The following is a 23,687-nucleotide window of genomic DNA, read 5'->3' on the forward strand; positions in this document are numbered from 1 at the left end:
AGCTACTGTTCAATATGCACAACTACAATATAAAAGGTAAACTGACGACTTTTTTTCTGTGTATGCTGTCATATATGCAGTGTATACTACATGGTTATAATTGTATCATATTTCAAAGGCCCAGAGCCAGTCAGAGCTGATCACAGCACATGCACAGCAGGTAAACTACACATCTGTGATCCTAGATTTTGAGCACTCACAGGCAACACACATCACATAGCATGTGACCTATGTTTAAAAATAAAAAGGGTTACACACCTATATGCACATACCGGTGTAGAAACACAAAAACATTACTAATTCCTTACCTGAGCTGGAGGTAGTATATGAATCTGGAGACCATTGTTTTGTTGCCTGATTGAATTCAGTAAAGCTTTGTTTCACAAAGTACAACCTACTCACCATGTGGTGGGAGTTGACAGTAAAACTGACCCACCCACACAGTGAAAAGTGGATTAGCCAGAGAAGTAAATTAGATTTTTGTGCACCTCCCCACCTCTGATGTCATGCCACCACTCAACTCAGTCTCTCCGTGACTTCAGTTTTATTTATCATTCACTTACTTGTTTTTTTCCCTGTATCCCTCACCCTACCTCCACTTTGAGATCACTTTCATTTGGGCCTAGAGTACTGAATGTAGAGGACGACCAAAGGCGGTACAAAGGGCATCTATAACAGTAAATGTTTCAAATAAGTTTTGAAAAAATGACATAAAATTGGTAATTTTGTAATTTTTTACACTCCTAATAGCTCAAATAGTCCAATATCATCACATCTTAAGTTTGCATAAGTTTGGCTGCTTGTGGCAGTTTGGTGTGTTACAAACACTGCTCAGTTATGCCCCTGGTATCTGCTACACTCCTGCAGTAGTATCAGAAAGGGCACCCCCTGCTGTCACTGGAGATCCTTTCTCAGGTAATTAGGTCAAGTGAAGCTCACAATTAAGTACAAACCCTTAATGTAGCTCATCTCCCCATCCCTGAAAGCCCCCTACCCCATCTGCTTCAGTAAGACGAAATGAATCCTGTCTGGACTGCCAGGATGGAAAAAAAAAACAACAACAACAAACAAACCAAACAGCAGTTTTAATATTAGAATTACATCCATAATATCTGCCTACAACAGATTAGCTTCTTGAGCTAATAAACTGAAGATGAAATTAAAGATGAGAAAACCTTAGTTTCCAATTAGTCAACAAAGACAAGCTCTTCTGGAAGTGAACATTGTATTTTTTTTATTATAATCATCTCAAGATCCCAAGCAAATGCTTAACACTCCAGCAAACATGTAAGGAATATGTACAGCAGGAGTCCAAAGGAGAGAAAGGGTACTAATGAGAAACATTATTTAACAAAATATCAAAACAACAATTAATTTGAGATAATTTTGAAAGAATTGAAACAATGATTACAACCCAACTCCCTTCATAAGTAGAAAACAAATTATGAAAAGGAAACATGGTGAATCTTGAAACCTGCAACACAAACAGTGCAATAACTGAGGTCAGAGACGAAGTCAAAGACGATTTGTCTGTGCAAATGGCAAAGACTCATGAGAGCTGTAGTTTGTGTCAGATCATACAGTTAATGTTTGGTTAAATGATGAGATCCAGATCAGTAGAAGGAAACTAACCAACAAGACTTTAATTTGAAACACAGTCTAGTATTTTTTTTTCATAGCTTCATTAAAAGTTATTATATAGAGTGTATTTATTATAATTTATTTGTGACAACGGATGTAGCAGGTTTAAGGGAAAAGGACAGTTACTAGCACATCGCACGGAAGTCATTTTAAAATGTTAACCCTCCCAGAGAGATGAGGTTAAAATATATGAAAACCAGGCAGAATGAATGAACAGGATTTCTCACCTCCTCCTCTTGCTGGTCCTCACATTTTTACTGAGCCCTTCAGCTCTCTAAACATCTTTGAGTACAGGTCTTTCTCTTTGTCCAGGCTGTCTTTATAGCACCTGGAACAAGAAAATGACATGTGAATATCTTCCGAGTGGTTTCACAAATGTTACAAAAGACAGTTACGATCCACTATGAGGAGCACCTTGCTTGTACTGGGCTGTACCTCTTTTTGCCTTGTGTGAGCTTTGTGACATGGTATGATATCCTGTGGGAAGTTGTGGATTCAGATATGCTCTTCTGCACACATTGGCTGAGTAACAACTGGTTATTTGAGTTACTGTTGCCTTTTTAGCAGCTTGTAGCAGTCTGGCCAATGAGGCAGAAAACCACTGCTTACTGTTCATTTTCCCTTTTTTGGATCATTTCCTTGTAAACCCCAGAGATGGCTGTGTGGGAAAATTCCAGTAACTCAGCAGTTCTCAAAATACTCAGATCAGCCTGTCTGGCACCAACAATCATGGTACGTTCACAGTCACCTAAATCACCTTTCTTCCCCATTCTGATGCACAGTTTAAAGTTTAGCAGGTAGTCTTGACCATGTATACATGGCTAAATCCAGTTTCTGCCATGTGATTGACTGATTAGACGTTTGATAGTCCTTAACGAGCTGTTGAAGCAGTTAAACAGTGCACCTAAAAAAGTGGTGGGTGAGTGGAGGCATTAATATAAAATTAATGTAATAGTCACAGTTGTGTGGACAGACAGAGGTCAGGTAGCTGTTACAGTTTCAGCGCACTGCTGTGCATACTGCTGTGCACAGGCCAGGAGAAACAGCTGAAGCAGTATTTATTCTAAAGTCATTAAAATCATCTTACATTGTCACTTTCCTCAGGAGATTGTTGATGTCGCTGTCAAAGGGCTTCTGTGCTTGAGCAGATGTGAGGCAACACTGAGCACTCGCATACTCATGCAGCTCCAGGTAAGCCTAAAAGAAATGTGATTAGTGTATCAAAATGCATCTTTAACCGAGTTATTATGTTGTGGGAAACTTGAAAAACAAAAGCACGAATAAACATGATTTTGCTTCATGTTTTTCGTGTGTCATCAGGAAATGTAACCCTTTTTTATTTTAAACCCCCAGAGACAGTGAGGATTTTTTATCTGACAGTCTGGAAGACAAACAAACAAAAGCCCCGTCCTACCTGTCCGCAGCGGAAGAGAGCCTTTGTGTTGGCAGAGTCTATCTCCAAGGCTTTGTTTCCATATTTCAGGGCTTTGTGCGGTCTTTCCAGACGGAGCTCAGCGAGAGAAATATTCAGGTAGAGAGGAAGCAGAGCCGTCTTGATCCTCTCCTTCTCTGAATCACTCTGTGTTTCCCTGTTTCCCAGCAGCGTCATAGCCTGCAGGCAAAGCAGAGAAATATAATAAAAAACACTTTCACCAAGAACCACTTGGCATGATATTAGCCATCGCAGTAAACAATTAACATACTTCAAAATTTACCTGTTTATAGCGATCTTTGGCATTGTAATATCGGTTCTGGTTGAAGAAACGGTTGCCAAAGCTCCGCAGTGTGTTGACAACTTCAAGAAGTGTGGACAGAGGAACGGTATTCTGCTCCTCCTGAGGAGGAGAACAGAAATCAAAGACTGTTTCTGATCTGTGCTATAAAAGCAAAAAAGTAGAGGGTTTTAAGTATGTGTGGTAAAGATGCAGATCTGTCTGAGGTTGGTAGTACTAAACAGAGCACCTGCAGCCTCCCTACCAGACTCATTGCAATAAAGTCATCCACTTGTCCTGAGTCAAGGTAGTCGAGGATCTGAACCTCATACAGAACCACAGCTGCTGCGGGGATAAATGGAGGGCATCCCATTTCCCCGTAAGCATACTGAGGCTGGAGGAGGAACCGAGAGAACTCTCCTTTCTTCATGGTCAACAGACCCACCTCCAGCCCGGCCAGTGTCACATCTGTTTGAAGAATGACTTTTAAAACTGGTATATTTCAGGCAGGAAAACAAAAAACTCACGGTTCAGCCACAGTAGAGCGTTTCTCACCTCTCCCCAACTTCATCATCCGGGGGTATTTGAGGTTAGTGGTTGTTTCAAAAGGCTGATCAGAATATTCCAGGAAGCCTGAGTAATGGACTTTGTAGAAGTAACACCAGACCATCAGTGATGTAGCAGCTCAACCAGCTCACGCTCACACAATTCACAGGTTATTGCCCTTATTATTGCAAATGTGACCTTCAGGTGACGACTGGGTGCAAGGTTCATGACAATCTGAACACTGTGGCTAGACAAACTAAAAATCCTGACCTCACTTATATGATAATTTACAACTGTAAGAGGCTTTAACAAGAAATGTGTACTCATACATACTCAGTACTGAAGCGTTTTCGGGGACAGGCGGGCCCTCTCCTGGCTGCACCACCTCCTTCAGGATTCCTCCATCTCCTATGATGTCATTCATCCGTGGACGTAGCTGTTCAAAAGGACTCTACGATGGAAAGAAATTAAAAAGACACAATTTATACTCAAACACCGACCGCTGCATTCTTATGTGTGACACAAAGTTGGTATAGATTTGCTACTGAAAAGTATGTGTACTTCAAGGACCAAAAATGTTCATAGTCTGAGTGTAAAAGTGTTTTTGAGTCAAGTGTGATTTCATATGGAATGATTCATGACCTTCACATAACAGAATTGTGCAAATGTCATTAGCACCCTTCATTTTGTTATATTTTGTTTACCAGGAGCAAGAATTTCTCATCATTTTTGAAGTGGTTCCCCAGACTTTATGGAGGTCTTTCAAAGGTTTTCTTTGCTGCTCTGCTATTTTACACATTTTAGTCCAGTCCTTGTCCCTAACTATTTTCAAAGGAATGCTTTCTTATTTGTTTGTTTGTTTAGCCACTTAAAACTGACCAATGAATCTTTCAAGCATAAAAAAGCCTCTAACTCAAGGCATGAAAGTGTTGCATATACACATAACAACTTAACAAAGAACTGATTTTAAATTTTATCTTTATCCTTTGTTACGAGCAGGTAATCACAAGAACACGGCACGGCATAGTTGTTTTCTTTAGTTGGAAAAAAAAGAAGAAGAAGACAAAAACATCCCTGTGTCCTCAAAAAAGAAAAGTTAACAAATGGAGGAAAATAGTGGTAGACCAGGCAAGGGTCACAAAGGGCTGTACACACACACACACACACACACACACTCAAAAAGAGTAAAATAAATACCAATATTAAATGGCATAATAGGCAGCAAATAATGACACAATAAAATAGGCTGGCAGTTTAAAAAAATTAATAAATATAATTCTTAAAAAAAAAAAAAAATCTTACTGCTTTTTAACACACAGCGACAGTGAAAAAACAAAGCGTAGTTGTGGTGGGAGACAAGGCTCTGTCCCATCTAGCTTTTAGTCATTTATGATGAACGAAGACAGCAAGCAGCAGTGTATTTTTTAATAAGCCGTTACACAACTGGAATGAAAATCAGTGACATGGTCTTATGGTCTTAGAGATTAATCCCAGTTTGACATTTTCGGTTCAAATTGTTGTAGGTATGTACAAAGAAATGTCAGGAAGGAAGGAGGCAGAACAGTGAGGCTGTAGGACGTTTTATATATGACAATCGGATTGTGATACATCATACAATACTAGGTGGAAAACACCTTCATTTTTCAGCATGGCAATGATCCCAAACACCCCAAAACACCCACAGTCATGGACTGGCCTCCCCAGAGCCCACGCCTCAACTTTATTGAATCAGTGTGGGCTCATCTTGACAGAGAACAGAATAAAAAGCAGCAAACACCCAAAGAAGAGCTTTGAACGTCCTCCAAGAAGCCTGGAGAACTATTTCTGAAGACTACTTAAAGAAATGAATAGAAAGCTTGGTTGTGTTGTTAAAAAACCTGGCCACACCAAATACTCACTCGTTACAATCGCGCAAACTGTTTTTGCCGTGGATACTGCACGTTTCAATAAATTGCTGCACCTTTTTCTAGCAAAATATGAAGAAAATTTAATAAAAACTTTTGCGCAGCCTTGTGTGTGAGGTATTTAGAGTAAATATTGTTGACACTAATCAGAATTCTCTTGCATGTAAAATCATTGTGTTGCACTGGCAGTGAAGTACATAACGAGCTGACACTTAAGGCTAACGGTGAACTGTACCTAATTTTACCAAGCTAGTTGTGTCATTTCATACCTGGCCACTATTTAAAAATAATAGCCTACATAAAGCATATATGTTTTTTCTAGACTAGCTGTAATATTATATTATAGTGGTTATATTTTTTAGCAAAAATTCAAACTTTGCTAGCATTTGGCCAGTTAGCTGAGCTACCAACTTTCAGGCTCTCTGACACATTTACTTACCGGAGACCTCGTTTCGAGCGGCTCCTCGTCGTTTATTAGCCTCCGCAAACTCGTTATTAACCCGTTCCTTGACATTTACTCGGTGGTATGAGTTAAAACTGTTGTAAACAGCGCTGTTACACAGATAACTCTGTAAAACCAGTTCCCTAGTTTGTTCTGGCGCTCAGGCTTGGGTTAATTACACCACGTGACCTTGACGAGCGGCCCAAACTGTGCGCAGAAGATGGGTCCAGGAAGCGTGTCTGTACAATTTGTCTGCACATTTAGGTGAACCAATGCCAACTATACACGGGGCTGGTATTACCAATACTGAAACTTTTAGCCTATAAATTCAGATTATTTCGGAAGAGCACTGTATCATCATCAGTTTGCAAATTCTGCCCTTAATGACCCTTTTGAACTATTAACTATTTTGAAACTGGGGTCTGTGTTGTTTTAACAGACACAAATCGTCATCCTACTTTAACTGCCCGTTGATATAAAAAAGACACAGACTACAAATAGAGACACAGATAAAAAAAAAAAGAAATAATAAAAATGTCCTTGCTCATAAAACCTTTAATTCAAATTCCAAATAGATTTTAAAAATTGTAAATATAACAAACATTATTTTTGTGTAGATGTGCACTGAGTTTATTTAGACAAAACTGTGTAGCCATAGCTGAGCAACAAATTATATGAGAATATATGTGACAAATTCTTAAGCTTACACTAACATAAGAAATAATGATAATAAAAAAAAAAAACAGACAAAGACTATCTATGCACACATATCAGTCAGTAGATTACAGGTAGTATATAATTCACACTTTTTCCAACTGTGACATCTGCTTAAGCTTGTTTTTAAAGTTTTAAGTGTGTAAAGAAATGATACAAAACTGAAATATAATAAACTGTACGAAAAGGTTAAAAAAGATGTTAAATAGACAAAAGTAGGCCATTTGTACAAAGTGGGATCAGACTATTACTTGAACTGAGCTAAGCTGGTAAGGAAACAAAGTCAGTCTTGTGGTTCTCTTTAGAATATGTACAGTATATATAACTTTATTGACATACTTTAGTTGCTAAGACCAGTAATAACACTTTCAGCAGTGAAATGCTTCATTTTCATCAGAAATTCTGCAGTTCAGCCGGATAGACAAAGTTGCTTCTGAAAAATTTGTAGGCCATGAGCTGTCCTCCAAATATCATCATCACCAGGCCTATACCTGAGGAGAGAAGAGTTAAATCACTGCAAGAGCAGCTGAATCTGCAGGCATGATGGAAGTGAGCTATGGTATGTCTGGATAGAAGAAATGTAATATCTTGAAATAGCTTCGGAGCTCGAAAAACAAAGTGGATATTTTTTGTCTTCTGCAAATGAGATTGGAGACAGACGGAGGCACGGACAGAACAATGAAGGAGTACAAATCTTACCCAGAGCCATCCACCAGTGCTCAGCTGAAGGGAAGTCTGACATCACTGCAAAACACACCAGAATACAATTTAAATTTTGTGACAACACTTACTAACAAACTAATGAATACTGACTGTGACCTTGGGGATAAAGAGAAATATGAAAGCTTTATGCTTGGATAAACTGAATCCAGTTTAGCGGTGGACATTTAAATGAAATAGCGTCCGTGGGTTTATACGCTGAGCTGCAGCCTCTATATCCAGTTACATAACCAGGCCTCCAATCCTATCAGCTGTTCCGCTCAATTGATCCACTCTGTGTTTCTGTGTGTGTGTGTGTGTGTGTGTGTGTGTGTGTGTGTGTGTGTATACCTGCTACAGTCATTGCAATGTGGAGAAGTGTGACAGTTATGGCATAATCCCAAACCCACTCCTCCACAATCCAGGCAAACACCAGTCCTCCCAAAATATAGGTCACTTCTGTGGAAATTACTCCGACTGCAGGAAGAAAGCAAGAAAGTGACACATCACCTTACAGAGCTGCTTTTGCTTTAACAATAAACTGCTATGTCCAGTCGCATGCTACTGTGATAATGCTGAGCCACTATAAAATGACATTTTCAGACTGTTATCAGCACTCCTGATACTGAGCAGGAGCGGCTCAATCTTTTGTTCAGGTCAGGAGATTCCAGAAACAACAACCAATGAAAATCAGAGGCCTGACAGGATGAAGCTGGAGCCAGGGCTGCAGTGCAGTGACACCAGGGATGTCCAGAGAGACATGAGGATGATTGCTGGCTGCAGGCCCAGCAGTCAAATGCTAGATGGGGATATCAACAGGGCGAACAGGCTTAAATGTTTATTTGGAAGATTTGGCACACCGCCTTGCATTAACTAGCAATGTTGCCACCACCTCCGGAGACATGTCTGGAGAAGGTCCCTGTTCCGATACCACGAGGGCCCATCCCAATGCCAGCAACTCAGCGATCGCAGTCTGGTAGCCTCTTAGTTCACACATCAGGAAGGCTACCTGCTTGCATACGCACACACACGTACATACCAGGGTACACTATCAGATTCATGTTCTCTGATTTCTCCAACACCTTTAAAAAAGATGACTCCTATGTAGGTTACTGCAGTGGTGTCCTGGATCATAGATTACTTTACCAGATATTATGAGTAATTCACATTTTTGAGCAGTACTGGAACAACACAGTACACCACAACCTGTTTACTTTCCTCTTTGAGCTGCAAGCTTGAGACTGAAAGTTCACAGCAGTATTTTCTTGGATTAATGAGAAATAAATCATCTTATTTGAAGCTGACCTTTCTCTCCTAAGTAAGCCCATTTAGGAAAAATAACCTTGGTTATTTGGAGAATAATACAAGAAACACGAGGAGTTCTTTCACCGGGGTCAATGGGATTTCCTAAAGTTTCATCCTTAACAACCTAAATATGCAAAAAGGACATGAGAGAAAAAAGGGTTGCATTTTTCTGATTTCAGAATTTTTCTGCTTTCCTATCTTGAGCTTCAATCCACCATCTGCCCGGAGTCTTTCTGTGTGGAGTTCACATGTTCTCCCCATATCTGCATAGGTACTCTCACTTTGTCCAACAGTCCAAAGGTTGTTGAGAACATAACAGGGTCTATAGATAATATGTTGAAGTGCCCTAGTATTGAAATATGCATGGAAAAAATTAAATAAAGTTATGTGTACAGAACACCAGGAACAAAATTAGAGCAAATATAAAAATAAATACATTGGTATTATAACAAGGATTATTTTAATAAAAAGCTAGAGGATAATAAAAATAACACTAAAGGTACATGGACTATATTAAATACTATTATTAGAAATAAACAAACCAAAGCTAATTACCCAGACAATTTCACAGATACGGTTATTACAAAAAGAAACGACTTAACAGGTTTAATGATTTAGTTGTCAGTGTGGGTTCATATCTGGTGAAGGAAATAAAAAAAAATACACTGCCTGGGGAGAACAATGTAGGTGAGAACTGTGGACTAGAAAGTCCAAATTCAATACTTCTGGAAGTTGCAGAGATTATACAAGAAAGAGAGATTATAGCAATGTAAAAATAATTTTTCAACAGATAGTGATGACATTGATATGACTATACTGAAGAAAGTAATTCATGAAATTATGTGTCCAATTACATATATATGTAATTTAGCATTCAGAACAACTAGATCAACATCTATGGTAATGATGGAGTTAGTGTAAAATATAACCGAACAATAGATAATCAAAAATATGCAGTGGGGATATTTATTGACCTGAAAGAGGCTTTTGATACAATTGACGATAAAATATTGTTACAAAAAATGGAAAGATATAATATGAGAGGGGCCAAAAACAACTGGTCAAAAAGTTATTTTGATGACAGACAGCAATTTGTACAAATTGGTCAGTCAAATCTGTGTGCTTGAATATTTTACCTGTGGTGTCCCACAAGGTTCAGTATTGGGTCCCAAATTATTTACTATGGCATCTGTAGAGTGACAAACTTGTGTGCATCTATGCATCGGTATGTATCGGTATGTAAGTATGCATTTATTTATGTATGTGTTTATGTATGTATGCATTTGTATGTAGATATGTATATTGTTACCATTTTGATTAAGAGATTATATGTAAACTTAGGGGCAGGACTGGATAAGCCACTGCTTCTTCCTGCTCACCTTTTGTTCGGGTTTATAGATCATTTTGTTGGGAATTTTTATTTCCATTTTCTGTGTTTGTTTGTTTTTTGAAATTTTAATAATTCAAAAAGAAAGAAAGAAAGAAAGAAAGAAAGAAAGAAAGAAAGAGCCCGTAGGCCTGAATGTGAGTGAGAATAGTTATCTGTCTCTCTGTGTTAGCTGTGTGATAGACTGGCAGTCTATCCAGGGTGTGCTCTGTCTCTCGCCCTATGACAGCTGGGATAGGCTCAAGCCCTTTATATATATATATTTAAACACAAGAATCCACGTCTCCCTCAAATTTGACAGTTTCCTTGTCCCAAGTTCTCAGTTATGTGTGCATTATATGCAGTAATTAAATCAGAGTCACTTTCAGGTGCCCGCTTATTCACAAGTGGTTGCCACAGTGGGTCTTTGAAGTCAGACAATTGTGAGAACAGATGGAATACGCAATGTTTTCTTTTAGATCATATAATCAAAATATGGTTAATGTGTTTTATTTTAAATTAAAACTTATTTATTTATTTATTTTTTAATTAAAATGTAATTATATTTACCCACAAATACTCCCGAATAAGTTGGTAACAAGTCAGGTAAGAAAAAAATAATTAAACTGCAAGTAAATTTAAGTACTTTATAAGTAATTTGAATGAATAATAAATAATTTTTAACTTCTGAAAAACAGGAAAGGAGCTAAATTATACTGCAGGTAATTTTAATTAAGTCATTTTAAATAGTGTGTAATTCCAAGGTAATTCTGTGTAAAAACGAATGACTACTGTCTTTCGATGAATGCTGCAATGTGCCTGAAGATGCTTAATGAGTCTCTCTCTGTTGGGGCAAAAGCAAACAAATATAGAAAGGGCTAGCTCTGTCTATCGGCTGGAGCTGCAGTAGTCATGCAAAAGAAGCTGCTATCAGAACTCCCCCCTCAGCACAGTGTTCTGGTTAGTCAGAGGAGAATTATATACTAAACATGACTCACTGCAGCGCTGAACGTCACAGGAGGTCCTTGCTTCCTTCTTGTGGCTGTCAAGTTACACAGTTCCTCCTCTTTCTGATGAAGTAGTATAATTTTACAATTTCTACAGTCTTGAGCAACTGTTATGAAGCAGTTCCCCCGCAGGGGTTATTAAAGTTTTTCTGATTTCCATTCAGGCTTTAATGCACTAAAAACACTTAAAGAGTACCTATTATAGTCATTTACATCTCTTTCTGTAAAAAAAACAAACAAACAAACAAAACACATTTTACCTTTATAGTTAAATGGAAATAGAAGTAATCTGTTACCAGGAATGTGTAACTATTGAACTAAAGGTACTCGCTGTGGAGGAGAATAGCATATGTCTCATATGTTTTGGATTTAATCTGAAAAGTAACTGATAACCTCAGAGCTGAATAAATTCAGCATTTTGTAAAATACTGGCCTCTGAAATATAGCAGAATGTAAGTAAAATGTTGAAAAATGTTGTGTTCCTCTAGTTTTACTTCACAGCTGTAACTCACCCAGGTATTTGGGGTTCTGCCATGACGGTTGGGCGGTGTAGTCGAACGGAGCCAACAAGCTGTTGATTTCATGAACCCTGAAGACATGAAGCAAGAAAAGATAATGACGTGAGCACGAACAATAACAAGTCTGTTGTAACCTGCTTATCTGACTCTCTTATCCCACTGGGTCTCATTATCGTGTGAGTTTGAGTTTACCTGAGCAGTCCAATGCAGAGACTGACCGCGATGTAGTAGAGAGAGTAGAAGCACACCATGCACATCAACAGATTCTGCAGAACAACCTGAGGAGGGGAGAACAAAGACTAAACTGGTAAAGCTAATGAAGAAGCTATAAAACCTGCTGTGCTCCAAGTTTCCTGTACTGAAAAAATGTCTTTCTGAAGGAGCATAAAGAACAAACAGTAATTTAGATTCTGTGGTGAAATACTACTTATTTATAATGCTGCACCTTACTGGCAGCGTTTTTGCCTCATTTCTAACTGTTTGCGACAGAGAAGGCAGGACAGAAATATCAAGCATTACGGCTTTATTTTCACATTTTTCTGAGAAAACTCATCTGGAGATGTTTACCGGAAAAGACACGGGTTATCTGATATATTGCTTGGCTCCTGAAGCTGACAGAAAATCACTGCTCCTCTCCTCCATCTTCTTCCTACGTGACCCAGAAAACTCCTGACAGCAGACAGTCAATGAGTGCTCCCTAAGGCATCCTTTTATAGATGACTGACTGCAACCTTTTCAGAAAATCAGTTATATAACACCCTAGGAGGGCCGATAACACCCCTCAGGGCTGACAGTTTGGCTTGTCAGACACAGGTAAAACTAATTACATTAAAAACTGGTTCCATTCCAGTCAGGTGTGCCGGTGCCAGCACGACGGCTCGCTGGCTTGCCGGCATACTTTAATGGAATGGGGTCATCGTTAATCTTATTAGTTACTGCTGTGATGCTGTGACAAGTCAAACGTCTGCAGATAAGATGAATAACAACTTTCACTGCACTTTTGGGTAAAATAAACAGGCACTTCTGGTTTCGAAGATAACAGGATACATAATGACGATTCAGGCTGCTCATGTTTTTTTTTGGACTCATTTCTTCATCACTAATGATAAATGTTAGATATCCAATACTTCCCACAGAGAAAAGTGCAGCTTTTTGTAGTTTATGCCCCCAAACTCTGGAACATCCTACCTAAAAATGTTAGAAACTCAAACTCTAGTGATAATGCCAAGAATCTGGGATTTGAGTAGGGTTTTTCATTCAATAGTAATAAATCAATCAAAATCGAGTGAGCAGTGGTGCATTTCATAATACCATCATACAGCTGTACCTACTGCTGAGTTCATCCACATTTAGTAATCTGGCAGATACAAAGAAAATTCCTATTTTCTTCATCAATGTCATACTGCCCTTACTTTCAATTTGATCTTTCTCTGTATTTCGTTCTGCCCCCTGTTTGTAAATATGCACTCATTGCTGTTCTCTGTTGAATGGATCTACATCCAAAATGAAACGGCAGTCTTATGTTGTTCATTACCTCAGATCTCTTTTCTCATTTAAATCTAGTAATTACACCACACAGTTGAATAAGCATTAGATATTCTCCATGTGTACACTAATGTTAGTAGAACTGCTTTCAGGTACTGCGCACCGCTCAAATAGAATGAACTGCAAACAAGCTCTGACAGCTTCAATATCTGATTATTTTTTTATAACTCTTCCAACATTTTCTCAATTCAGCTATTATTTCTTGTCTTTATTTAATCTTTGTTTATTGTTGTTCGACTGTTTCTCTGTTCTGATCGTGTACTTGTGTGATGTGTTTTCATTTTCTCAGGTCTCCCTTGGACAAGACATTGGAAACATTTTGTTTCTGTGACTGGCAGACTGATGTTTTAATATATAAAATGTAAGACATTTGCTGTAATAAGAAAATTGCAGCAGCATGAATGATGCTCTGTTTTTTTCTTAGGATTACTAAACTAACTCTCTAAAAAGCATGTAAATAGGCACCTCAGGCATATACTGTTCTGTACAAAAGTCTCGTGCCACCCCTCATTTCTTTATGTTTTAACAGGAAAGTGGGAGATTGGTTCAGCAATTTATTGAAAAGTGCAAAAAGAAATTGAATTGCTTTAACAGCACTGGCAATGTGTTTGAGATTATTATGCCCTCACTTCCGCTGAGATCATTTCTGATGAGGCTTTGGTGAAAAGTAGATGGATCAACTGAAGGGCCAGATGCATCTCTCAGCTCCTGTTTTTTTGCTAACCCGAAACTGGTTCATCCCTTGAGTTAGGTCCTTTTTTATGCTTAAATGATTCATAGGTCAGTAAGTCACTAAGTGACTTAAGTGGCTCAACAAAAAACAAACAAACAAACAAACAAAAAAGAAAAATATCCATCTGACAATGGTCAAGTACAAGGACTTGACTGAAAATGAAAGGCAGCCAATGTCCAAAGACAGACTTTGAAAGACCTGGAGAACTATTGCTCAACAACACTTTAAAAAATAAAACTTAAAAGCAAGTCTAACTCCCTGGAAGCAGAATATAAAGAAAAGACTTACTGTAAGATGATGTTTTTACATCAGCACAGATACTGTCTATGATTACGTCTCACTGTATATTTCAATCACAGTGTAAGCCTGTCCAAAACCATTAAAGTAGCTGAGCTCATGCTAATACCATCAGAGACAACTAAACACTTTGGCTAGCTGTCTGCTTGCCATCTTATTGCCATCTGTTGCCATTGCGTGCAATAGGTCGGCAGCCTTATGAAATTTCCCCCTTGTGGGACTAATAAAGGTATATCAATCAATCAATCAATCAATCAATCAATCTCCTCATTACAGATTATGTTTTTTTAAAGCATGTCCTAGAAATTAGCTTTGATTTCTAGGAATGCAATCCTACAACCAGATGTGCAGGGCCACATACACTTATGGATTAGAAAATATAACATTATACCAAACCACTGTTAGCTAAATGTTAATTATGTGTGTAAGGAGGTGCTATAATTCAAATGATTGTCAGTAATTGTAATTTTCAGTAAGAAAATTACTACCAAGTTGGCTAAACATTTTGACCCTCCACATGAGGTAGTCTAACTGTATTCTAACCATTTTCTACACACAGTACTAGAGTATGTCCTTACCCAGGTATCACTGGGTGTAGTCTTGAGGGAGATGGGTCCATGGCGTTTTATGAGCGTGACTCCACAGCAGCGACAGCAGTAGTCCAACAACATGAATGGTTGCTGGTCTATATGAGAGAGGCAGCATGTGTATATCCGAGTGTGTGTGAGAGCATGTTGAGGGAAGAAAGGAAGGAGGGCTGGATTAGAAGAAATGAGATTACTACTAAGAAGACTGAGTCAATCCCAAAGTGGATGAAGGCAAACATATACATGTAGTCAGTATAGCTGTGAACACTTACACGTAAGTTAGAGGAAGGCTGTTGATTTTGAGACTTCAGGAAGTGCTTTATGTGGCAGTGTAGTAAACTTAATTTAGTTTATCACTCACAGGCTTTCTTTATTTTTCTATTTGTGTTCAAATAATAATGCCCTTACATTATAAAGGCAAAATGGTTCACTGAATAATAAAATCACTGATGAAAATGACTGACTGCCTCTCCCTGAGGCTGGTCTGGCCAGCGGTTTCTTCCTGTTAAAAGGGAGTTTTTCTTTCCCACTGTCGCCAAGTGCTTGCTCATAGAGGGTCGTGTGATTTTTGGGTTTCTTTCTAATATTGTTGGGTCTTTATAATAGAATATAAATATAACCGTTAAACAACACCTGTTTTGAATGAGTGACTCTTGCTCAGGCTAAATGTGTAAATCATCCTTGAATTCGTTTTTTGGGAGGTGGAGGTTGGGGAGAATATTTAAACTTTTATTCTGCAGACAGTTTGTAATGTGAACACTGGGTGGCAGCATAGCCTCAAATGAACTTAACCAACACACACACACACACACACACACACACACACACACACTGGAAGAGATGATAAGAGACACATGCAAGGGACTGGCAGCAACAGATAAGATGCTGACCATTCATATGTATATATTTGTGCTGTGTGTGTCACAAATCATTTTTCTACATGTCTATTTTTGGCGTAGAGAAGAAAAAGAAAAAAAGAACAGATTGGGAAAATCTGGAGGGGGGACTGGGGGCTGCCAGCTGCTGACCATCCATCATCTGTCATGAACAGAAGCGAGAGTGTCAGACAGGAGACAGAGAAATGACAGCAGCTCCACGTCCTCGTATCCTCCAGAAATTACGCAGGAAACTATATTCAACTCCTCAGCGTCACAACATGCGTATCCCCCTTTGAGTGAGCGGTAAAGCACATGCACGTGCGCCTTTGTGTGGAGTGTGGAGTTGACTTGGCTGCCACGGTAACCTGCATCATTGTAACCATGGTGATGGTGAGCAGGGGAGTAGGAGGGGGGGTTGCATGAAGAGTAAGGTGGGCGTCATAACTAGCTGTCCCTCTGCAAGCAGTTTGTGTGCTGGTACATTTTATTACTCTGAAGCTCTCAGGAAACTTCTCACACTCATCTTTGATTCTCTGCTAAACATTCAGAAATTAGCAGGATGGGAACTGAATATGTGACTGTATTTTACCTTGAAGTTAAGGTGTTTGGATGATTGTACGTTTGTAACTGCAGTAATGAGGCCTAAAAGTCAAAAAAATAGTAATCTCCTCCGCATTGGCAGCTGGGATTAAAAGAACAATCTGTCATTTTGCAAAAACACACCATTTTGCTTCCTGGCAGAACATTTCAGTGAATGACAAATGGCACGCATGCTAAATATGAAGCCACAGCCACCAGCTTTGTTTAGAATGAGGAGGGAGATAACAGTCCACCTACCAGCAAAGCTAAAGCTCACCAGTTAACACATTATTTACATATTGCTTTCACCAGTTAGCAACAGCATTAAAACCACTGACACAGTGATTAAATGACATTGATTATCTTGCATCAGTGGCACCTGTCAAGTGGTGGGGATATATAACACAGCAAGAGAACAGTCAATTCTTTAAACTGATGTGTTGAAAGCAGGAAAAAATGCTCAAGCGTAACAATACGATCGACTTCAACAAGGGCCACATTGTGATGGCTTGACCACTGGGCTGGAGCATCTCCAAAACTTGTCTTGCAGCGTGTGAAGTGATATTTAGTACCTATAAAAAGTGATCTAAGGAAAGACTGGTGAACACTCATCAGGGTCATGAGTGTCCAAGGCTAATGGATGCCTTTGGGAAGAGAAGGCTGGCCTGTGTGCTGATATTTCACAGAAGATGCAGTGTAGCACAAGCTGCTGACAGTCTGAATGCTGGCTGTAGCAGAAAGCTGTCAAAACACACAATACATCACTGGAGAGTATGCTGTTGGTTAGCCACAGACCGATCACAGTGCTGATCCTGAACCTGGTTAACTGCTCAAAATCCTTATAATGTTTATGTGAACATCAGAACAGCACCATGAAGCATCTGAAGAAGACTTCTCCCTCTAAATCATATGTCTCTGTGAAGTCTTTACATAGAGAAGAAATGGTTACAGGTTATGTTGAAGATAAATAGTAAGGAAACATGAACCTGCTATTCATGTGGATGTTGTTTTACTGTCCCAGAAAGTTGATTCTGTTCACCTGGATGTAACACTTACAGTAGAACAAGTTTTGTCACTCATCAGTCTCTTTTCTCCAACCTCATAAACAGTGCATTTGCTTGATCACTGAAACCAGCACCATTCACTAATAATGAGGTCAGTTTCATGATCCTTAATGACCAAAATGTCATGACCAGTGGCCACGGGTACTGCTCACAGAGAGTTGGGAAATGATTTAGATGTCCCCTCATGTGCCCTCCTCTTGGTTCAGACATGGTTGTTCCGTTTTCACACAAATTGCCTCCTTGACTCTCCGCTTAAACCAGCATTCCTCCCTGTCCAGGATGTGTACATCCTCGTGATTGAAAGAGTGGCCACTGGCCTGTAGGTATAAATAGACTGCCAAGTCCTGGCCTGACGAGTTAGTTCTTCTGCGTTGTGCCATTTGCTTCGCCAGAGGTTGTTTGGTTTCCTTGATGTATAAATCACGGCAATCCTCCTGCACTTAACAGCGTACACCTTATTACTCTGTTTGCGTCGGAGGACCGGATCCTCAGGGTGGACCAATTTTGGGGGGTTTAAAAGCCACAGAGGCTCTGTTCTGAGAAGAATATGCATCTCAGCTGTTCCAATACTCCTGACACCTAAGGGATCACTAAACGTTTTCGCTCAGGCAGCAGTTGTCCTTCTTCTCTCCTGAATTGCCTGGGGCTTTCTTTAGGTGCCTTCCCAACGTTAACAAATGCCCAGCTGGGATAACCACATTTACTCAGGGCCTTCTTGATATGTTTTTCTGCTTCCCTGGTCGCTGTATCTGTGTGGATGGTGTTCGCTCTGTGTTGTAGCGTCCTGATGACACCCAGTTTGTGCTCCAAGTGGATGATGAGAGTCAAACCTTAAATACTGATCCGTATGCGTTGTTTTACGGTACACATCAACGTTTAAATGTCCCGGACTACTGATGGAAATCTCACAGTCTAAGAAGGCTAGCTTGTCATTTTTCATATCCTCCCTGGTGAACTTGATGTGTTTTTCCACCGAGTTATCCACAAACCTCAACCAAAGGCTCAGTGGTGTTCCAAGATATGTTAACAGAGCCCTGTTTTCCACATCCTCCATATACAAACTGGCCACACTGGGTGAAACTGCACACGTTTCTGTCTGCAATGGTGCTGGTTTCTGTCATTATGCAAATGTACTGTTTTTAAGGTTGGGCAAACCTGCACTCAGTTGAGACTGAAAAAGTCAGCTGGATGACTGACGAAGCGTTTCTCCCACTAAAAACGCGACGTCCAAATGAATAGAATCAGCTTTCACAGATTTTCTTACCTGGATGATTGAGTTATATGACTGAGACATTATATTACCATGATCCACCCACCCATGTCAAAGGAATTTGACATGGGTTTGGGTTTCTGTTTAGTTTCTTTATTTTGAAAACTGCTTCACTGCCACCCTTGGTTCTGTTTGTTATAGTTTTCCAGCCATGCCTGAGTTAACTGCCTCAGTATATGTACTGATCACAGCTGTTGCCACATTGTCTTTGTAGTGTGCTGTTGAACTTTACAGACATTCCCTGTGTTCCTCATGTTTGACTTATTCTTTACGTTTGCCCTTTGCTTTGCTTTTCTATGACCTTTTTCAACAAAAATTGTTCACATATAACTTGGCGAGCACAATAAAGAGGGGACTTAACGCAATCAAGCAGGCATCACCTTTTAACTTACACAACTGAAAGGATCTACTGCTGAAGTCTTAATTATAGAGACATTATTACTTTTATCACTTATTTCTATGCCTCGGAGAAGAATTGAGGTAGTTGTCAATCATCTTAATCTAACCCTTAGCTGAGAAGTCAATGAGAATATCTATCAACTTGATCTATTCATTTTGACAGTGTGACACTTGTTGCACTGTGTGAGAGACAAAAGCATCATTTCCATGAGTTAAAACTTGTCTTTGACTTTCAGAAAGCCTCACTAGCAATCCATTCATCATTTTCTTAACTGCTTATCCAGTTCAGGGCCATTAGGAGGGGATGGAAGCTATCCCAGCTGTCATAGGGTCAAAGGCCAGGTCCACCCTGGACAAGTCACCAGCCTATCACGCTCACAGGTCAGGGAAATACATAAAAAATTAAAACATGTGACAATGAATCTGTGTTTCAGCCCAGCTCAGCTCAGGCTATCAGTGGTGACATAAGTACAGTAAAACCTTTGAAGCCCAAAGGCATTTTAGATGCATTTCAAGGCATTATGAATTATTAAGCCCGCACTAAAACTAAAACCTCAAAAGGCAAACAACAGGATGTTCTCTTACAAAATGTAACAAACCGTAAAGCTGGTCGCCTTTGCTTGTGATCCAGTCATAACAAATGAAACAGCAGCTCCAGACCTGATATGATACGAGTGTGAAAAATGGGAGCGATGACTCAGTTCAACAGCGTGCTCCTGCAACCAAAGGGACTGTTTACACCACATGAGTGAGCTTAAACAATCTGTGCTGCATCCACCGAGGAACAGAGATGAACATGCTGCGTCTCAGCTTTTTGTCCCTCTCTGTTTTTAAGGTCTCTGAAAATCATTTCAAAGCAGAGCAATAGGGAGGGATACTCATGAGCTCACTTGGGCTCATTGACCTACATGTCAATATGCTCTATGTGGGAGCTGAGAGGCTGTAATATCCATGCTGTGTGTCTGAATAGCACATAACGACACGCAGACGTGTTTTGCATCTTAATTTGTTTAAGATAAACATGCAGCAGGAGGAAAGAGAGGAAAGCATGAACAAATGATCAGTCAATAATGGGGGGAAAGAATCATTAGTGGCTGCTTTAAATCATTTGTCAGCTTGTTTCTTTCTCCTTTAGCCAATCCTCCAATCATGGCATGTGAAATGACCTGTGAATACCATCCTCTGGCTTCCAGCTCCCTCGCTGTCTGTCAATCTTTATTTCATCCTTGCAGATACCCTCATTTAAAATGATAAACAGTAAAAGGAATTTGAAAAATTCTCTGCTGTCCTTCTTTCTTTTCTTCCCTCTACCTCTCCTTCATCAACATTTTCTCTCCGCCCCCTTTTTCCAAATCTCCTCTCCTCTCAATTACATTTTCCCATTAATTATTTAGCTGCAGACTCTCGTCCACAGCTGCTTACAATAAGTGTAACACCAAAAAGTCAACACATTTTGTAAATCACATAATCTCAAGAGGGCTTGTAAACAAGAAGTGTACCGGTAAACAATGTAAGGCTTTGTTTTTCCCCTCTAACTCCCACGCTCTCCCCACGTCTCCTTCTGGTTCTCGCTGCCCCTCTACAGTATGTTTTCCTTTCAGTCCGTTATGCAATGTAAACAGAGCAACTGACTGACCACCGCGTCGGAGATGGCGCTTCATGGATAACTGTGGATATCGCCTGGAGTGTGTATCGGTTTGTATTTCAAGATGAGAGTTTTTGGTATGTTATAGGATCCAGATGTTTCCACAAAAAAATCAGAAAAAGCTGCAAAGCTGCGTGTTTGGGGATTTAAATAGGCCACATCTGTCACTGGGAGTGTGTGTGTGCATGTGGCACAAGAAAACGCTATGAGCTGTCGTTCATAATTAGTGAATTTATGGTTAACTGGGCCCTGTTTAAACTTTTTACTGTTAATAAGCAACTAAACGATAATGTTTACTGACTGGTTAACAAACGGTTTACAAAGACTGTCGGGATGTTATTGTTGATTTGTAACTGCTTACAAAATTTGTAAATGGTTAATAAATACAGTGTAGTGCATTCACATACATCATTTAGATTCTATTTAAGATTAAGATTACACACACTCAAAATCTGGATACCGTACAAAAGTCTTAATGCAACCCCCAATTTGATATATTTTGCTAGGAAATGTGAAATAGATGAAGCAAATTATTGAAATAGGTAAAAACATACTAAAATATAGTATATAAAGCAAATAAGATTTCTATTCTAATAAGCTCAAAGTAAATATTTGCTAAGATAACCTTTATTCTTCAACACAGCCTGAACTCTCTTAGGCAGCTTACTTGTCATTTCTTTAAGTAGCCTCCAGAAATAGTTCTCCAGGCTTCCTGAATGACATTCAAAGCCCTTATTTGGATGTTAACTCCCTTTTGTTTCATTGTCTGTCCCACACTGCTTCAATAATAATGAGGTCCAGGCTCCGGGGAAGCCAATCCATGACCGATTATCTTCTATTGTGGGTTTTTCTACCAGGTATGCTTTTTACTACATTAGCAATGTGTCTGAGATCACTGTAGTGCTGAAAAATGAAGATGTTTTCCAGATGGTATTGCATGGTGGATCAAAACCTGATGGTACTTTTCTGCAGTCATAATTGCATCAATTTTAAAAAGATCCCCAACACCACTGACTGAAATACAGCCCCAAACCACGACAGAGCCTCCACAGTGTTTTATAGATCGAGACACTTAGTGTTGAACTTCTACCCTGACCTCCTCCATACATACCAATTACGATTTGTACCACAAATTTCAAATTTGGATTCATCACTCAGTAACACCTGTGGCCACTGATGCAATGCCCAGTTCCTTTGTAATTTCTCCTTCACTTGTGCAATTTCTTCAAATGTTCCGAGGATTTACTGCACACATTTTTGGCTAATAGTGCATTGAAAATTCCTTTGTTGGTTCAAAAAATATTCTTTTATGTCTGTCAAACTGAGTTATCACTGGCATTCTTTATTTTTTTAAATGCCTAAAGATAAATTTAAAAATGTTTTTTAAAAAACAACAATGGTCGGTACAACTTCAGAAAGCCTGGAGAGCTATTGCTCAAGACTACAAGCAAGTCTACTCCTTAGAAGCAAAATACAGAAGTATAAACAAAATGTGGCTCAAGACTTTAAAACTGTAAAACTTAAAACTTTGGACTTTAAAAAGAACATTTAAGCACAGTAGACATGTCAGGTACTGATGTAGCACTTTTCTTGTGTGAACTGTTGGTGGCTTAAATACTGTGAACTCTTAGACAGCAGTTTGTGTCCTGTTTTGCTTCACTTTTTATTGTTTACTTTTGCTTTGATGGCTCCTAGTTTAACCACCAAACTATTTTGTGAAAGTTGGGTTTAGGAAAGGATTGTGTTTTGGGTTAAGAAGAGACGAGCTGGGAGTAATGCTGTTCTTACAACTGGCACTAAAGACACGGTGTGAGTACCTGGGACACTACCAGCTTTGACTATGCAGCAGTATTCAAGGCTCTGGGTATAAGAACAAACCCACCAATCAGTAGCTCAGAAAATAACACAAACATTTTGTGATCAAGAGGGAGTAAATAATATTCATCAGTCATTAATTACATAATAATTAGTCATTTACACTTGTTATTGGCATGAGTTGGATTGGGGTAAAGATGGTAAGGGTCACATTCAGGGTCAAAAATGACGCCTACATACCAGCACAAAGACTCCTCTGCATGTGTATGTTCAGCTGCTCTTGAGGTTTCATTTCCCACCAACTTAATCTGAGCCATCTGAACAAATAATGGGCTCTCTGTATTTCTTACATTTTCTCTCTCACACACAGACACACACCTACTGCTTATTGTTAAATATCTGCACAAATACCTTACATTCTCTTCTTCAGCTCCACCCAGCTGCTATACTTCCCTGAAACTCTTCCAGCATGTAAACACAGGAAATGACACACATGCCAACATCTGTAACGTTTTTGCTGCTCACTCGCTCTCTCTCTCTCTCTCTCTCTCTCTGTGTGTGTGTGTGTGTGTGTGTAGAAAGAAAAGCTGAGAAGTTGACAAAGACACAGCGCCGAGTGCTGCATCTGGACATCTGATGTCTATTTACATGAAAACCCGGAGAATTAAACGTGCCAGTGCCGCAGTTAGACATAAAAGCATGCTTACTCTTCCTCGGCCTTTTATGGTTACCCAGTTTTCAGACTCCTGCTGCTTACTGTGCCCACAAAGATCTGTAAAACTACTGCAAGCGGATCCATGTTTGTCTTTGCTTAGAAAGCAATGACAATGTCCATCTGTTTCCCCTCAGAAATCAGTCTCGCTTCTTGTCTTCTGCGCCCTACACATGCAAGAAAGTGCCCCGCGTGGAAGCCTGCCTGCTTTCCTTTCGTAAACACGCACACGCCCGAAGCGCACACATGCATATAAAAGTGCTACAGCGCGCGTACAATACATTCACCCCCATCTACCGCTCTCTCTCC

At 39.5% G+C, this 23,687-nt stretch overlaps 2 protein-coding genes across 6 annotated transcripts; both read right to left on the minus strand.

Annotated features, from left to right (window-relative positions):
* Positions 1-1,208: 1,208 nt before the first annotated feature.
* On the minus strand, positions 1,209-6,413 carry fkbp6 (FKBP prolyl isomerase 6). Of its 3 annotated transcripts, none has more exons than XM_005449682.2 (9): positions 6,243-6,413; positions 4,233-4,350; positions 3,909-3,998; positions 3,619-3,821; positions 3,357-3,476; positions 3,056-3,253; positions 2,729-2,838; positions 1,869-1,969; positions 1,209-1,474 (listed from the first exon to the last, which is right to left on the minus strand). In XM_005449682.2, exons 1-8 carry the CDS (start codon positions 6,315-6,317, stop codon positions 1,888-1,890), a joined length of 996 nt encoding a protein of 331 aa, XP_005449739.1. In that variant the 5' UTR covers positions 6,318-6,413; the 3' UTR covers positions 1,209-1,474; positions 1,869-1,887. The 3 variants fall into 3 exon arrangements, with proteins under 3 accessions (XP_005449739.1, XP_005449738.1, XP_005449737.1); XM_005449681.2 differs by having other exon boundaries at positions 3,604-3,821; XM_005449680.2 differs by having other exon boundaries at positions 3,357-3,518; positions 3,604-3,821.
* Positions 6,414-6,780: 367 nt separating this feature from the next.
* On the minus strand, positions 6,781-23,560 carry tmem244 (transmembrane protein 244). 3 transcript variants are annotated; one of them, XM_025898704.1, is made up of 7 exons: positions 23,374-23,560; positions 15,008-15,114; positions 12,047-12,132; positions 11,849-11,925; positions 8,010-8,135; positions 7,659-7,703; positions 6,781-7,450 (listed from the first exon to the last, which is right to left on the minus strand). In XM_025898704.1, exons 2-7 carry the CDS (start codon positions 15,098-15,100, stop codon positions 7,353-7,355), a joined length of 525 nt encoding a protein of 174 aa, XP_025754489.1. In that variant the 5' UTR covers positions 15,101-15,114; positions 23,374-23,560; the 3' UTR covers positions 6,781-7,352. The 3 variants fall into 3 exon arrangements, with proteins under 3 accessions (XP_025754489.1, XP_005449740.1, XP_003440676.2); XM_005449683.4 differs by having other exon boundaries at positions 7,210-7,450; positions 15,008-15,109; XM_003440628.4 differs by lacking the exon at positions 23,374-23,560 and adding an exon at positions 15,289-15,311 and having other exon boundaries at positions 7,210-7,450; positions 15,008-15,109.
* Between the last annotated feature and the right edge of the window lie 127 nt (positions 23,561-23,687).

This window comes from Oreochromis niloticus, linkage group LG15 (assembly GCF_001858045.2).
Source record: "Oreochromis niloticus isolate F11D_XX linkage group LG15, O_niloticus_UMD_NMBU, whole genome shotgun sequence".
Classification (NCBI taxonomy): Eukaryota; Metazoa; Chordata; class Actinopteri; order Cichliformes; family Cichlidae; genus Oreochromis; species Oreochromis niloticus.

Bases quoted from the DNA above. Each gene is read 5' to 3' on its own strand.
- fkbp6 (XM_005449680.2), bottom strand. From the start codon at position 6,317: ATGTCAAGGAACGGGTTAATAACGAGTTTGCGGAGGCTAATAAACGAC. The intron at 3,999-4,232 runs GTATGTATGAGT...ACTTCTACAAAG, and splicing joins CGAAAACGCTTCAGTACTGA to TCCATTACTCAGGCTTCCTG. The intron at 1,970-2,728 runs GTAAGATGATTT...TTCTTGTTCCAG, and splicing joins CTCCTGAGGAAAGTGACAAT to GTGCTATAAAGACAGCCTGG.
- tmem244 (XM_025898704.1), bottom strand. From the start codon at position 15,100: ATGTTGTTGGACTACTGCTGTCGCTGCTGTGGAGTCACGCTCATAAAA. The intron at 11,926-12,046 runs GTAAACTCAAAC...TCATGTCTTCAG, and splicing joins CTCTGCATTGGACTGCTCAG to GGTTCATGAAATCAACAGCT. The intron at 7,704-8,009 runs GTATACACACAC...TGTGTTTTGCAG, and splicing joins CATTGCAATGACTGTAGCAG to TGATGTCAGACTTCCCTTCA.